Source organism: Barbus barbus (genome assembly GCF_936440315.1).
Source record: "Barbus barbus genome assembly, chromosome: 45".
Lineage (NCBI taxonomy): Eukaryota > Metazoa > Chordata > Actinopteri > Cypriniformes > Cyprinidae > Barbus > Barbus barbus.
In genome coordinates, this window is record NC_136723.1 from 5,729,916 (window position 1) to 5,746,456 (window position 16,541).

General features: G+C 39.0%; 1 protein-coding gene across 2 annotated transcripts in view; it reads left to right on the forward strand.

Annotated features, from left to right (window-relative positions):
- LOC306863842 (erbin-like) overlaps positions 1–15,002 on the forward strand; it is a 78,665-nt gene extending 63,663 nt beyond the window's left edge. Inside the window, exons 15-26 of one of the 2 annotated variants that reach the window (XM_079407384.1) lie at positions 328–449; positions 2,763–2,936; positions 3,036–3,191; positions 3,740–3,857; positions 4,025–4,208; positions 5,461–6,922; positions 8,581–8,679; positions 9,785–9,841; positions 11,365–11,538; positions 11,851–11,943; positions 12,320–12,394; positions 12,499–15,002. In XM_079407384.1, the coding sequence (XP_079263510.1) occupies positions 328–449; positions 2,763–2,936; positions 3,036–3,191; positions 3,740–3,857; positions 4,025–4,208; positions 5,461–6,922; positions 8,581–8,679; positions 9,785–9,841; positions 11,365–11,538; positions 11,851–11,943; positions 12,320–12,394; positions 12,499–12,606 (2,822 nt within the window). In that variant the 3' untranslated portion in view covers positions 12,607–15,002. The remainder of the gene's footprint in view (positions 1–327; positions 450–2,762; positions 2,937–3,035; positions 3,192–3,739; positions 3,858–4,024; positions 4,209–5,460; positions 6,923–8,580; positions 8,680–9,784; positions 9,842–11,364; positions 11,539–11,850; positions 11,944–12,319; positions 12,395–12,498) is intronic. The other variant, XM_079407385.1, reaches the window with a different exon arrangement.
- The last annotated feature ends 1,539 nt before the right edge of the window (positions 15,003–16,541 follow it).

Here is a 16,541-nt window from a genome sequence, read left to right on the forward strand (position 1 = left end):
TGAAAAAGCGCTCTCCTGAACCCAGACGTCTTGCTAAATGGGCACACAACACAAATAAGAATTGATGTGAAGTCTGCCGCCCACCGAGCTCAAGCTGCAGCAAAAAAACGTGCAGTTTAATTCAAGTTTTTGCTGTTTGTTAATCCACATAGTTGAGAGAGACCGCATTAGTGTTTTAATGATTTGTCCGAACTGAATCACTGAAATGAATCAAAACAAACTCCACACAGGATTTGCTGTTGTGATCATGTGGAGCCCATCATCCAGCGATGGCAGTGCTGTTGTTTTGATTGTTTGGTAATGGTTCCTGGCTTCTCTCTCTCACAGATTTGCCCAGCTCGGACAGCGAGAGCTTTAACCCGTCTCTATGGGAGGAGCAGCGCAAGCAGCGGGCGCAAGTGGCGTTCGAGTGTGACGAGGACAAGGATGAGAGAGAAACACCCCCGCGGGTCAGTTCCCACCGTCCGCCTCTGTCCAGGGTGCACTCTCGATTTTCTCTTTCCCTTTGTGCATATCCTGCACCGTCATATCACCCATCTCACCCCCTTGTTGTTTTGTTCTGTGCTAACCAGGCATTTTTCTGAAATGGTACTGTAAGCCACAAAATCCCAGCCATTTGAAACATTCTGGGTATGATTTTGGAGCAGTGTGATTTCATTGCGGATGGAGCTAACTTGCACATCTTGCCAACAAAAAAAGCCAATAATTATCAAAATCTACTTGCAGTTAGTTGATTGGCACAGGTTTAGCATGTAAGAGATGCTGTTTTTTTCCATTGCAAATGACATACAGCAAGTTAAACACTATAAAACATTCCTGTCATTATTTACTCACCCTCATGTAATTTCAAATCCTTATGACTTTCATTGTTCTGTGAAACACAAAAGGAGATGTTTTGTGACTATGCTGGCCACTCTTTTTCATGCAGTTATTATTAATGAGCTTTGAATGGATGCTAAAACGAAAACTATTTACAAATTAATTTTGTTTATTGAAATTAAGCTGAAATAAAATAAAAATATTATGTGAGAAACCTAAAGCTTAAATGAAAATTAGAAATGTTGAAATCTCAGTTGCAACTAACTAAAATTAAGTTCAAGAAATGAAATTGAAAGCTAATTATATTGTGAATTTACTAATATATATATATATATATATATATATGCATACATACAGTAGTCAACATTTGAAGTGGATCAAAACCTTTCATCAAAATACCTGTTTTTGTCTTAGGACAACTTTGATGAGCTTTTTTGATCCACTTCAAATGTTGACTACAGTATATATATATATATATATATATATATATATATATATATATATATATATATATATATATATATATATATATATATATATATATATATATATATATATATATATATATATATATATATATATATATATATATAAAAAAATAATTATATGTAAATGTATCAAATTAAATATATTCAAAAATACTAATAAATAAGGCACTAATAAAAATGACAACAGCGCACAATAAAATTACTAAAATGTATAAAAAAGTGAATTCATATTATTAATAAATACTCTAACAGTGTATAAATAATACTAAAATGACACTGATTCAGGACATTTTTGTGAACTGGATCAACTGAATCACTTACTCGTGTTCCATTTACAAATCTGGCAGCACTATTCATTCGTCAAGGGAACTAAAGATGATGTCAGGATTTTCTGTAAATAACAGCTTAAATTTCTGTGTGTTCATCACTTGAAGTTTTGTATGCCTTTTCAGAAGACTTGAGAAATGTCACATGGACCACATTTATGATTGTCCTGTGGTGCTTTTTAAAAGCTTCACTTTAATAATCATTGTGCTCCACAGAAGGAAGTCATTCATACAGGTTTGAAGCAACATGAGAGTTAGTAAATGATGACAGAGTTGTCATTTTTGGGGGAAAATTATTTCTCGATTTCTTGGCAGCTTGAGGTAAAGCGGTTTCAGTGGAACAGCCTCACCTGGTTTGTCGGCATGTCATAGCCTGCACTTCACTGCATTGCAGTGGAAATCTCATTAAAACTCGAACCCTGACTTGACTCCTGTCAGAAAGTAAAATGGAAGCCCTCAAGCGTATAACGTCAACGTTATTTCTTCCTTCCACCCCTCATCTCACTGATATTACATACTCGGTATCTCGTTCCCTCCCTCTTGCACCCCTGATGACTCAATATGGCTGTCTGGCTTGTCTGCTGTGCCAGGAACGCATGTAGGCTCCCAAGCTGTCTGACGGAGTATCACTATCGGCTCTCAGAGCGCCAGTGTGGCCCTGTCTGGCCCTTCGAGAGCAGCCCTCCTTGTTGTGGGTGTTGTAAAAAGCTCGCCAACACCTTTTGAAATGAAACTTTATCTGTGTTTGGCCAGGGGTTCAGAGACCCTCTCTAAAAACTGGCCTGTATTTCCACTGATGTCACTGCAAATGTTGCTACGTAATCTGCTCAGGAATTTGTTTTGTCTATTCATTCTTTCATATTGATATTATTCATATTGATAATATTCTTATCTATTTTTATTCATATTATTTGTCAATACAGTGTTTTATTTTAGAATATTTGAAGAGAATTTGGAATTTTAAATAAATTTGTTAAAATACCTAATGTTTAATGTAAAAAAAACATGTTTTTATGTAATATAAATGTAGTAATAAATCAGATTTATCTTTATTTATCTTTTATTATATATTACAGGTCCTATTAACTTCTGTATTAAATTCCTTTAGTAAATCAACTGTCTTTTACAGGAGGGCAATCTGAAGCGATACCCCACACCGTATCCTGATGAACTGAAGAACATGGTGAAAACGGCTCAGTCCATTGCTCACAGACTCAAAGAGGATGAATCCGGGGACGAGGCAGGAAAAGAGACCAGGGGCAGCGAGAGGAACCATATCGGAGTGCAGGATGTTGGTGTGAAGGTTGGATTTTTAAATAATTATTATAGTGATCTGTTGATTGTGTAAAGAATTGAATCCTTGCACAGATTTTGGAATAACCCTGAATTTCTTGTGTGTCAGGTGATTGAAAGTCCCTGCACTAATGGCAAAGCTGTTGCCAACAGTCATCAAAATTACGAGCCAATAGATTCATTAGACAACCACAGCATTGAAAGGATCCCTCTCAAGACCTCTGACAACATGAGAACTATGGTGAACCATGATGATACGCTTGAGGTACGGCATCAAAGTGTCAATATTAAATGCTATGAATGTGGTTTTTGAATTAAATTAATAAAAAAAATAATTTGCTCATTCTAGTGTAGTTTTAAACCTATAAGACGATGACTGTGGACCAGTCTCCAAAATGACAAAAAAGCACATTTAAAAGTAAAAAAAAACTTGCCACAGTTTTACATATAGCTTCAGAAGAATACAGAGTTATGTCTTCACTTGTACTGTAGCCATTGGATTATACTCATTTGTCACAGTATACTATGTACATTTTTTCCGACTCGGGGCTTTAAAATTGGATGCAATAAATGAAATTAGCCACTGTCACACATTATTCTCTTACTGTGAGTGGATGTGAAGTTCTTGTCAGGACACATTTGCTCATGCTATTATGTGAGATTTAATGATTTCAAGACATGCTGTATCATCATAGGGTACATACATCATTTAAACAAATGAATATGACAATTAGTTCAGTTTACCACTATAGAATCAGGAGGAAAATTGGAGTATAAATTAAATTTAAGCTTTTGATATGATTGTGTGGTCAGGACTCAGAGGAGCTGTCATCTGAGGAGGAGGAAATGAAGATAGCTGAGATGAGACCTCCACTCATTGAAATTTCCATTAACCAGCCCAAAGTAGTGGCCCTCAGCAAGGACAAAAAAGGTAAAGTGATACTTGCCTTACTCTCTCACTTTGCTTAATATCAATTAATAATTCTCTCATTAACGTGGATAATTGTTACTCAAATGTTTCTCAAAATAGGGTGTGTAATAGAACTGTAGAGATGAACACACAAATGCAAGTGATGTTTTTCCTGTCTGGTGTTGTAGATGATGGGAAGGATGCCGACTCTTTGCTGGATGAGACGGTGGCCAACAGTAACCAGAACAACAGCAACTGCTCTTCACCATCACGCATGTCTGATTCGGTGTCCTTGACCACAGACAGCAGTCAGGACAACTCCCTCTGCACCCCAGAGAGAGAGTCAAAGATGCCTCTGGTCCCCAAGAACGGGTACGAACACACAGGATACACAAAAATGTAGTAATGAACAGCAGTGTTTAACTAAATTTTTCTCTATGGAAAAAACTAAAATGCAGTGCAGCGGCTTCTACAAAAGGACTTACATCGCCAAATAGTCACAAAAGTGTAGAGTTATTTTGTTAAAGAAAACTATGACCAAAATATTTGTTGATGAGCTTTTTCCCTATGACTAAAACAAGACGATGAGACAACAATAAGGTCAATAAACAAGAACTGTGACTATATTAACATGCAATATCACAGACGATAAAAGACGAGACTAAAATGTCCTTAAAATAAAAACTACAAAAATCTCTTTATATTCATCGAAAAAAGGAGACAAAATATTATTGCGGACTGCTGTACACGCCTCTATTATGCAAGCTTTCATGCAGCTTTCAAGCTTTTCATCCAAATTAGAGCTGCTCTGTTGCAATCTGGCAACCATGCACACACGCTCGCTCTTCAGTGCAGAAGCACAGACGATGATCTGAAAACAGACAAACAAGTAAGCTGGAGTTTTGCACTCTCCATGTGAGATGTTCGGCTTAAATGAAAGTGTCATTCAGCCAGTCTGTGCTGTGTCATGAGATCTCCACTATTTTGTTTGCGAATGTGGTTGCTGAATAAATGCACTTACTCAACCACTGTTGTTTTAATAGAGAAACATTACTGTTAGGTATGTAATCTTTTGTTTGTTTTTACCAGTTTTCATAATGTAGACAGAGAGAGTGCATATGTAAGTCTTTGATATTAATTTATATATTAAATAGCCTATAATATCCAAGTCTTTGGTATTAATTTTTATATTAAATAACCTATAATAAATCAGTACACTAGATGAGGTAAAATAAACCATGTGAATGAGTTTACATTCTGTTGGTTTGTGCTTATTGGTGAAAGTGCAATACCTGAAATGTAAAAATACATTTCTCAAAATTACAACAATAATTGCGATTTACAGTTTGGAGCAAAACTATTTTTTGGAGTTTAACCATTGTACAACATGACAAAAATGTGAAGTTTCATTCATCAAAGTTTTCATTGACTAAACCTAGACTAAAATTCTCAGACATTTTAGTCAACTAAAACTTGACTAAATATGATAATAAAAGGTATATTTGACACAGGACTAAGACTAATTTAAATGACTAAGACTAAATAAAAAATGTCTAACAAAATTAATGTCAGATTTTTCTGGAGTCTTTCTCTAACTTGATTTGGTTTGATTCCCTCAACTCAGACAAGAGGATGAAAACCTCAACCAGCTGAAGCAGATGCCACCTCTACTCCAGAACTGTAATGGCTCTGAGACGTCCCTACAGTCCATCCTGAAGAACCATCAGAGCTATGAATGCAAGTCAGACCAGATGGGCGACTACAGTCTCTCTATGGAGGAGAGGCTTGCCCTCATTGAAAAGGGCATAAACAACGGCGTGGCAGAACAGTACAGCAAGTGGGATCAGATCAACATGAACGTGGCCAAATTCCCACCTGACAACATGGTGTCGTATGAGGACCTGGAAAGGACCAAAAGTCCCTCGGCCAAGGAGTCTATGTCAAGCAACAACAATGCCATGTTGTCACTCGAGAACCTTGAGAATGGCAATCGGATTCAGAAAACCCAGTCTGGGGAGACTTTTAATGGCCGAACGGATCAAGTTCCCTTGCGGTATGAGATGACAAGGACCGTCTCCACAGGTGTAACTGCTTTAAGTGACATGAGTCTTTCCCGTAGCACAGAGGAACTCTCGCCAGAGAAGAAATGTCCACCGGCCCCAGTAGTGAAATCTCAGAGCATTGCCAACATGGATGGCGGAGGAATGAAGCTATACTCCATCGAGGGAGAAAGCCCCCCTTACGAAGTGGCTTGTGCAACCAGAACATCTATAAGCGGCGCTCAAGGCCAGAGTATCGTCCGCTCCAAATCCGCCTCTTTGCTAAACGACCAGCCATTGCAGATCTACCCTGGTTCCTCTGCGTCATCCTCTGACCTCTTGTCCAGCTCCAAACCTCCAATTAGCAGCGCCCGCTACCCCACTGGCCCCCCTCCGCAGTACAACATCCAGTACGCCAGTAGCACTGTGCCCAAAGACAACTTGTGGAGCCAACGTACCCCCGTACCTCCCGAGCAGCCCTACCTCCCACCACAGCACTCCCTCGCCAACACCAACTACTCCAACCGCAACAACGCCCCCCCATATCCCCAGCCCCAACAGCGTGGCCCGCCCAAGACCCCGGACATGTGGGCCAAGGAAAGGATGCTGCCATCTGTTGGCCAGCGTGGCACCTTGCAGAGACAAGGTAGCGGATCCTCTGGTAGCCCCATGTGCATGCCGGACCCACGTCGCATGCCAGGAATGGAAGGAGAGTACATGACCTACCGGGACATTCATGCAGCAGGCCGTGGGCCTCTGCAGATGAGCCAGGCGCTCCACAGACCCTTGTCCGCCCGCACGTACAGCATGGACGGACCCAATGCTCCCCGGCCGCAGAGTGCCCGGCCCCCAACTCACGAGCTTCCGGAGAGGACCATGTCCGTCAGCGACTTCAACTACCAGCACGGCAGCCCCAGCAAGAGACCCAGCATTAGGGTGAAGTCAGAGCACTCGTTGCTGGACGGGCCAGTCAGCGGAGGCGGCAGGGTTCCAGCAGACTGGAGGAATCAGGTCATGAGACACATCGAAGCCAAGAAGATGGAGAAGGTATGGTAATTTTTGGACCAGTTTTAAAGTTTTATTACATTTTTGTGCCTGAAATCCACCCTTCTGCTGGGATCAGAATAATCTTTTTTTTTTATCAAAAGTATCCCAATCTTACTAAAATGTTTTGAACAACACAAACTGAGGATTTAATCCAGATCAAAACTAATTTTGATTTTAGATTTTGATTTTACAATTATCAGACTAATTCTGATAATTGTATTTTGTGATCTAATCCTTTTTTCTTTTCTTTTTAACAACCCATTTTCAAGATTTGATCCAATCCGATGGCCAAAATTCAATCAGATTACTTTTGAACAACTGGCCCCTGGAGTTAGGAGTTTGTTCAAATCCATAACTCTGAGTATTACACTTCATCCTGTACTATCTGCACTAGACATGAATGATACTTCCAAGTATGCCGTTTGTTGAGGAAAGGTGTGCTACTACTTTTGTAATTGATTGGACTTGCAAAGTCCTTCAGGCGCTGGAATGGTCAACTCCGGTCCTGGAGGACCACTAACCTGTAGAGCAGGGCTGTCTAAACTCGGTCCTGGAGGCCCGGTGTCCTGCAGAGTTTAGCTCCAATTTACCTCAGCACACCTGCATGGACGTTTCTAGTATGCCTAGTAAGAGCTTGATTGGCTGCATCAGGTGTGTTTAATCAGGGTTGGCACTAAACTCTGCAGGACACCGGCCCTCCAGGACCAAGTTTGGAGGCCCGTGGTCTAGTGGGATTATATAATTTAGACCAAGGGTGTCCAAACCTGTTTGTGGAGGTCACTGTCCTGCACAGTTTAGCTCCAACCTTAATTAAACACACCTGATCCAGCTAATCAAGGTCCTCTGAAGTGCTAAAAACATCCAGGCAGGTGTGTTGGAGCTAGCTGGAGCTAAACTCTGCAGGAGAGTGCCCTTCCAGGAGCAGGATTGGACTCCACTGGATTAGATTTACACTGATGAAGACACACAAACCAAATCTAGGGCTCAGAATGTCATAGTGCAGCAGTAGAGTTTATCTTCATCCTTAATCAAACATATCTGAACCAACTAATCAAGGTGTTCAGGATGGAGCAAGGTGTTTGGCTACCGTGTTGAGATTTGAGGATGGGTATTATTAATTTGGGCTAGCAAGCAACAACATAGTAGGGTGCTAAAAACACTCAAGGTGTGGCCAAAATCACATACTGTCTGAGTAGGTACTATTGTTGATAAGGAATGAACTTCATTCAGCTTTTCTGGGCCTATAGGTCATCATGGTACTTTTTGCCTGCTGTTTTATAAATACTGTGAATTCGGAACATATTGCTCTTTTGACTAACTGTTTTCGCCTAATATATAGTAGAAAAGTAGGCATATTCAGACACAGGGTTAGACCACCTTAGCAAACACAGAGCAACAACCTGGCAACCACTCACAGTCTAGTTTCTGGACCTCACCTCTGAAATAACACGCTCCAGCATTAACTGCATGTATATGATATCATTTATTTTCTCTCCTCATAAAAATGCTCCTTACGCAGTATTTTTCTGCATGTTTTTATGTGGACATTAACACATTAACCTCCTCTAACCCTTGCATGTTTCAAAGTGTGCTCATGGTTACTGCTTGCTCACATTAAATGCATGTGTGTTTGTGTGCATGTGTTGTTATGTGTTCAGAGCGCTCTCTCTCGGTCTTTGGCCACTCTCATTGGCAGTCAGAGCTCTCTGGCCTTTAGCGCTCTAGACGGATGGCAGATTGGAGCTCATGGGCCCAGCGTGAGTATCGCCCCACTGAGACCTCACCTCCCCAAACTCCCAGAGGCAGTTCGCAAAGGGTCATCCTCTCTGCTTGCTGTTTAATCTGTGTATTCCCAGCAAACTGAGGAATACATTTGTTACTTAACAATATCTGTACAAGCTGAATATGTTGGGTGTTTCCCAACCCTGTTCATGGAGGCACACAAACAGTACGTTACTCAAACAAACAAGATCTGATAAAGGAGACATCTGATTTGTAATTCTTATTTTGTTCCAAACCTAAGCAACTAACTTTCTGTCGTGAAATACAAAATAAAGATGTTTAGCAGAATGTCCAAACTGCTCTTTTCCATACAGTTCTGTAAAAACTGGCTCTTGAGTAGTCAACAAATGGTCTCTAAGCAGCAAGCATTGAACAGAATGGCCCTTATGGAGCTCAAGACCCCCACCCCAAATGCACCCTTCTCAGTTTATATCCAGTGTCGGCTGGTTTGCACAATTGCTTTGTTTCTTTGGGTTGTCTAAGTAATAGGAGATTAAGAACATTCCTAACCACTAAACCATATACACTAAAGTCCTGGAAACAAACACTCTTTTATTCTGTCTGTGTGCTTGAAAGCACAGTCTGTGCTTTTAGCTGAAAGGCTCATGAAGTCTGTTGTGGAAAATTGTATGCAAATATTTTATGAAATATGACTACATTTTTGTAATCGACTCAGTAAACATAATGGCTGATTCACCTAGCTGATTAGAGAACTAAAAGTAAACCTTCCTCTTGGTTGAAATGACAAAGAACTGGAACATTAATCTTCACAAGCTTATGAAATATATTGGGAATTCCGCATTTATGGGAAATGGCTGCAGTTCCCGGGCCCAATCACAAGTGACGTCCAGCCTGTTTCCAGACAGAGTCTTTATTAGAAAATGTATGCGCTCATTGTTTCACCTTCGGTTTGTTTTTAATCTCATCTTATTCTTATGTAGCTGTATGTTTTAATGCTATAGTAGTCCACTGTAGTTAGAAGTACTCAAAATACAACCCATAATGGCTAAATAAGCATTATCAAATACGGTACAGCTTTTCCCTTAGCTTGTTGAGACATTTTGTGCTGTTTCCCTGCAGGACGATGCCTTCAGTCCTCACGAACAACAGGGCTACCATATCGACACTCTGAGAAAAGTAAGTGCTTTTTGTATTTGAAAACGTAGAATTGTATCAGTGTTACTTGGTTTATCGAATGCGATGACATTCAGATGTTTTTAAGCGTGTTGCTACATGTACACACAATGAATGCATTATGTGGTGATGTTCACAAATAGCATTTGAACTCTTGATGAAATCCTTATGAACACATTCTATACCAGCTTGTCGGAGGTATATTGTGTTTAATGTGCTAATGAACCGGATTGAGATACTGACCCAGTGGGGAAGCCTGACTCTAGCATTGATTAATTAGCTCTAATTAACAAGCACTGCTTTAAAGAATCATCAGACGTGTTCTAATGATAGCTGAGCTTTCTAGCACATTAAAATGTGCTCACCAGTGACTGCTATAAACATATGAAACAGGGCCAAAATTACGATTTATAAATCTTGTAGTTGTAATTTAACTGGCTACAAATATTTCTTACAAGCTTTATACATTCTTTAACATAATTTATTGGACTTTCCCGCTTTTAATATATGTAGAAAACTCTTTTATGAAGTGAAGTCACTTAAAGAGTTTAGTATAATTTTGCCAGAAAATCTTGTGTAATATAACTTTATTTTATTTATTTTTTTTTGCCATGAAAATAGCCTAAGATGCTGACATGGCATTACATAGAACTTATATACTACTACTTCATACATTCTTATTAAATAAGTTTGTATTTTTGTATTTATATATATATTTATTTTGCATATTATCTTTGTCTCTCTGAACCTGTAATAGAAAACCATAAAGATGCATCTTGATTTTGTTCATCATGTTACAAATTTACTTGGTAAAATTGTATTTTTGCAGTTTTGTGCTATTTAGTTTTGTTGTGTGCTGTTTGAACTTGGTGCATGACTTTCAGACCTTGTAAAAATGTCATTCGTTTCATTGCTCTCTTAGTCTCTCTGGAAAAAACAAACATTTAAGTGAGGTGGATTAATTAGAAATAAAGCTCTAATTAGAATTAACGGTCTAAAACCATAATGCTTCATCATTCAACAAGGATTTCTTGTTCTTCTGATCAGATTCATGGTCAATTGTTTACTGGGAACTTTCTGCCCCCTGGTGTCTGGAAAATGCATCACGTCGTAGCAGAACACGTACTGAAATTCTCACAAAAGACCATCCTTTGGCTTTTATTGAAAAAGCCCACTAATGTCTCTCTAACTCAATTTCAGTGATAAAAAAATGTCACAAGAGTTAAAACTGATTAAAGCTTAGTGCATTTTTGCTAATTTCTATTTGCTGTCAGTGAAATTCGTGACAGTAAAGAGGACAGTTCCACATCACTGAAATCTCATAAATCTGCAACTACTGTATCTCTCAAAGTAGCCTCTGTTTAGTCCACAGGCCTGTGCCAAAACCTGGGAGTTGTTTTATCTTTGAGGAGACCTAGTCATTGGTTGACATTGGAGTTATGAAACATCATCAGATGTGTGGTGATTTAATGAGCATAAATACTAAGTGCATGTCTTGATGGTTTCGGTGTGCATTTATCGGTCAGGTGCCTTTGATGAACGGCCAGATGGGTCCTCCTGTGAGATCTCCCATGAGCTGCGGTCAGCCACCGATGGCCCGTCACCCCTCACGAGAGCAGCTCATCGACTATCTGATGCTCAAAGTGTCCCAGCAGCCCCCGGGCCCTCCACGAGTCCCACACGAGACACTGCAGCAGGAGGTGCGCACATTTCTGACAGAAGTCTCAACATGCAGACACATTTCTGGACCATCATGTTAACGTGAAATCAAAATGACCCCTGTTTGCTTTAATACTTGTTCCTGGTTTCATTCCAAATAAATTATTATATAAATAGTTTTTGAGATCTGTCATTAAAAAGCCTCTGAAATTACATTATTCCTTTGACATCACCTAGATTTGGGTAATGTTAACTAAGGTAGATATATATTTTGGCACCACTGTAGCTACTTCATGTTGACTGATGTGTAACTGAAGCATTGTGGGTAGTGTGACACGTGCGTCTGTCTTCAGCTCCATGTGAAGATTGAGAAGAATCCTGAGCTGGGTTTCAGTATATCAGGAGGAGTGGGTGGACGTGGGAATCCCTTCCGCCCCGATGACAATGTAAGTATTTTTATTTTATTATTATTTTTTAATGTGTTAAATTTGGTATTTCTGGAGCTTTAATTTAAGTCTGTCTGGATCATTAGGTTGATCTACTTCTTTTTTTTCACCATGAACTTAAACTGAACAACAGACCTTAGTAGTATCGTGAGACCAGAATATTAAAAACACATTGGACATTGGAAATTTGAATGCTTTTTTTCCAAAAGCATTCAAATTTTACCAATTTAACATTTTTAACAAGTTTTATTTATTTTAATTTTTTTGTAGTATATGCCAAAGCTGGTGCTAACACTTGTATATACTAGACCTTTATTCAACTGCAGTCTAACTAGTCTAATGAATAATCAATTCTTAAATCATAAATGATCAACAGGGCATCTTTGTGACGAGGGTTCAGACAGAGGGACCTGCTTCAAAACTCCTTCAACCTGGGGACAAGATCATCCAGGTAATTTCTTCTCATCGATCTCTTCCACTCCTCTTTTACTATTCACGTTTTTGTCTTTTCCATACCTTAGTAATTCACTAACCTCAATCAACATCCTCTTCCAGGCAAACGGATACAGCTTTGTTAACATTGATCACGTATACGCAGTATCCCTCCTGAAGACGTTCCTTAACACCGTCGACCTGATCATCATTCGAGAGATGGCAGCGTAACAGAGCACCGTCTTATTTTTGTACCGAGAGGAGCCAGTGCTAAATATAGTTAATCTGAACTGATGTTAACAGGACGATGGTTGACCGTCGGTGAAACCACTGAATCAAGTGGGAGACAGAAGCATGCGCCTTCACTGTGGGATAGTCTCTTGGTGCAGTCCAACGATACGAAACCCTGTGCTTTTTGTAAAGAGTTTTTGTTTTCCTTTTTTAAGACGTCACCTGGGTGTAGAGCTCTTGTGGGACATTAGCTGTAGCTGACCGTTTGAGGGCAGGGCTCTCTGTCACAACTCACTCTTTTTTCTTTCTTTTTAAGCGATTTTTAAAACCACTTTTATGACCTGTGTGAGATTCAGAGCTAGAAGACAATGCTAAGTGCTAACTGTGGTAATGAATGTAGAACTGGTCTGAGCTAAACCGAACTGGATGTGAAATCTATAGGCCTGGTGGTCACCGTTCTCACCTAATTGTGAAGAAAAATCCCTCAAATTTGGATGAAAAACTTGTTTGCTCAATGCTAGCAACTCTTCTTGTCTTCGCAACTTCAATCGCCTTTATCTACTTTCTGCAACGTTCCTCCAGTGAAATAAGAGTCTCTTCCTACAGACTTTAATGGAGTGAGACAAACATCAGCCACCAGTAAGGATGTGCCGAAATGCTCCCTGTACGTGAAACTTGGACAGGAACACGATAAAGAATTTCCATGAGGATTTCGAAAGAGAAAAAGACATACACGGAAACAGAAAGTGGTTTTTGACCAATGCACATTGGGATACTGGCGGCGTGAAACTACTGGCACGTCATCATCTTTCCTTCATCTACAACACAGCCACCGATTCCAACGCCACCGAACTAATCTGAAGCACTCGCATGTGAACGTTTTTATTTCCTATTTCATTTTGGAAACGGTTTTCTATTCTGTGAAAAAGATTGTAGACATAACATTTTATTCTCTTACGAAAACATTCTAACATTTGACTAGTGGTGCAGTCATGGACGTACGTTTGCTGTTGAGGGCTGAGAAACGACATGTCAAGTGCCATAGACCCTGAACTGTCAGACATGGGTTCGACCCAGAGCAATACTCATTTAGATCCACGCCGCATATTCAGTGGCCTTATTGGGCTGACATATGACACAGTGGGTGAAAGAGCAATAGAAAGTCCTTTATTCCATTCGCAGGATGCAGTCAGTTGCGTTTTTTTTATAAATAACGAAATCCATTTAGTATTTCTTGATTGAAAAAGCATTTTGTATTACATTTTTTTAAGACAAAAATGTAGGAAATGGCATTTCAGATTTATTTGTAAAAAAAAAAAGAAGAAAAAGTTTGTAAAGTAAAAAAATCAGTGTGCGAATGAATGTCTTGTCACGTCACATTAACGACTGCACTGCTGTTTCCAAACTCTCCTACGAAGATTATCGTACCATTGTATGAGGATACATCGACGGCTTCAATAGCAAAGAGATTCGAAAAGCTACGAAGCTTCGTAAAACGTTAAGAGTAATGTTTGTATTTGATGAAGTAGTCTCGTCGAAAGGCCATGAAAGAATTTCGCCATGTCTGCATACGAGGAGAACGACCTACTGTCGATTGTAGTACTGTTTGTATTATTTGCATGAAATTCCTTCTTTTGATCGTTCTTCGCTGTATTCTTCGGTAGACTGGAGCGCTAAATGAATCAAAGTAATCAAATTAACATACTGATAATGTAACAAATCCACAATTTGATGTGAAAGCATCAGTTGAATTTAGCTCATTTTTCACACTGTTTTAATTAGCTTTGACGCGCCGCCCTCAGAGTGTGTTAAAATAAGTAATGAGTCACCATTGTTTATGAATTGGAAATTAATTTGCCACATTTTATTTATTTTTATGAAAAAAATAGATTAATCGCACAATTTGTTTTATTTAAAGTACAAATTTAATGGATAAAACAACGCCCTCCAATTTTGCTGTGAATGATTCATTCAACACGATGTTTTTGTGGACACGTATTGTCACCAATCAGTCTAGCGTAGAATCCTTGACTGTCACTTTTTTATTTTGTCTGCGAAGACATTGTAAAAACGTAATATCAAACAGTGACTTAAAAACAACTTTTTTTTTTTATTGTCCCACTTTTTATTTATTTAGTACACTTTACTTGAGAGATTACTAATCAAACTGTAAATACTTTTTTTAATGGTTTATGATTTGTTCATGGCATTAGTGATTACGTTTTTAAAACCAGCAATAATTTGCATCACAGAAGCAGCCCTTTTAATGTCAAAGGTTTCTCCGCAAGCAGCTACTATTAAGATGATTGGTGTGCATTTATTCAACATTCCAGATTTTGTAAATAAATTTACTTTCCATGCTGTCCTGTGGAAAGAATAAATCAACTAATGCTCTTTCAACGTGTATGTTTGTTTTTGTTGTTGTTTTTTTTTGGTCCATAAAGTGAAAGTCAGTGGGGTTCAGTGACGTTTTGGACCCCACTGACATTCATTGAACAGACAAAAACAGTAAATAATTCTTTAAAATATATATTTTGTGTGTTCAGAATAAAGAAAGTCATAAAGGTTTGAAATGATGGTGGATACATAACAAATGTGGATCATATTTGGGTAAACCAATTTTTTTTCCCTCTTAGTTCTGCAGTTATAAACCTGATCTTATTGAAACACAAAATTTTTTGGCAGTGATACGAATGCATTATTAGGTTTGAGATGGGTGTTTACCTTGCAATATTTCACTCCGTAATCTCGGACATTAATCAAGACTGATAGGTGTTAACAAAGACGTGCCATTATGGGTCTGCAAAGTAATTTAATCATTGCATTTATCAGGTGTAGCTCAGTACTCAGTTTACTGATAATGCATCTACACTGCTTAAGTTAGAGGAAATGCCTTCAGTGTTCACACAAGTAAGACTATAACAAAGCCTTCAACAGCTTCACTGAAACCACTTCAAGACCAGAAAGCAGCGGTGCTTTGCTTTCACATATCAGGTTCCTGCTCTATATATAACCAGAGGGCAAAATACAAGAGTGCTTTCAAAACAGACGCAGGGTTGTTGTGAAATGAAAAGACATCCAACAACAGACTCGTTTCATTGTTTCCCTGTGGACAACATATGAGTGATTTCAAATCAAATGGGTTCTCAGCTTAATCATGAATGTGTTCTTATATAGTCTATGCATTTATATGTGTTTTATGTTCATTTATTCCCATCTACTTTCATGTTAATTCTTAATAGGGAAGGAGTGATGCATAAAGACCAAGTACAAAGTCTTCCCCAGTCATGATTGCTTTGCCATTTCAATGTACCTATAAAGGTGCTCTAGCTGGGCAACTGCAATCTTGAAGCAAAACGTGCCAGTGTCATCGTCTCACATCTGCATGGTCTCGATCAAGATGTGTTGTGATTGAATCAACGTGTCCTTCAAAGAAAGCTGGTTTCTGGCTGTTCTCCGGGTCAGCAGATCACTGTGTGGTCACATCTGATGCAAACACTGCTGAGGTAAGAAATAACCTTCGGCAGACCAATGTACTGTGCTCAGTGGTTGTTTTCTTGCACTTTGGATCTCAACAAGACTGGACCTTTTGATGCAGCCTTATTTTGCGGCTGATCCTACTAAAACACCTTATTTTGCAACCAGTGCCGTACTGTAAAATCCCAGGAATATGATAACAGTGGAGGCTGTAGTAACTGGTGTACAGGATGCAAATGTATGGCTGTGTAGATCTGTTTTATCAGTACTATCACCATTCTCAGAACTGATGAGGAAATCACTAGAACATTGTGCAATTTGGCTTGTCTCAAGTAGTGACTAGACCTTTCTGCCTCCGTTTATCACAAAAACATCTTCACATTTGGGTCAAACTCGCATTTACAACTCCAACACACTGCAGAGAACAATAAAACCCAGCACCTGACAAACAAGACAAT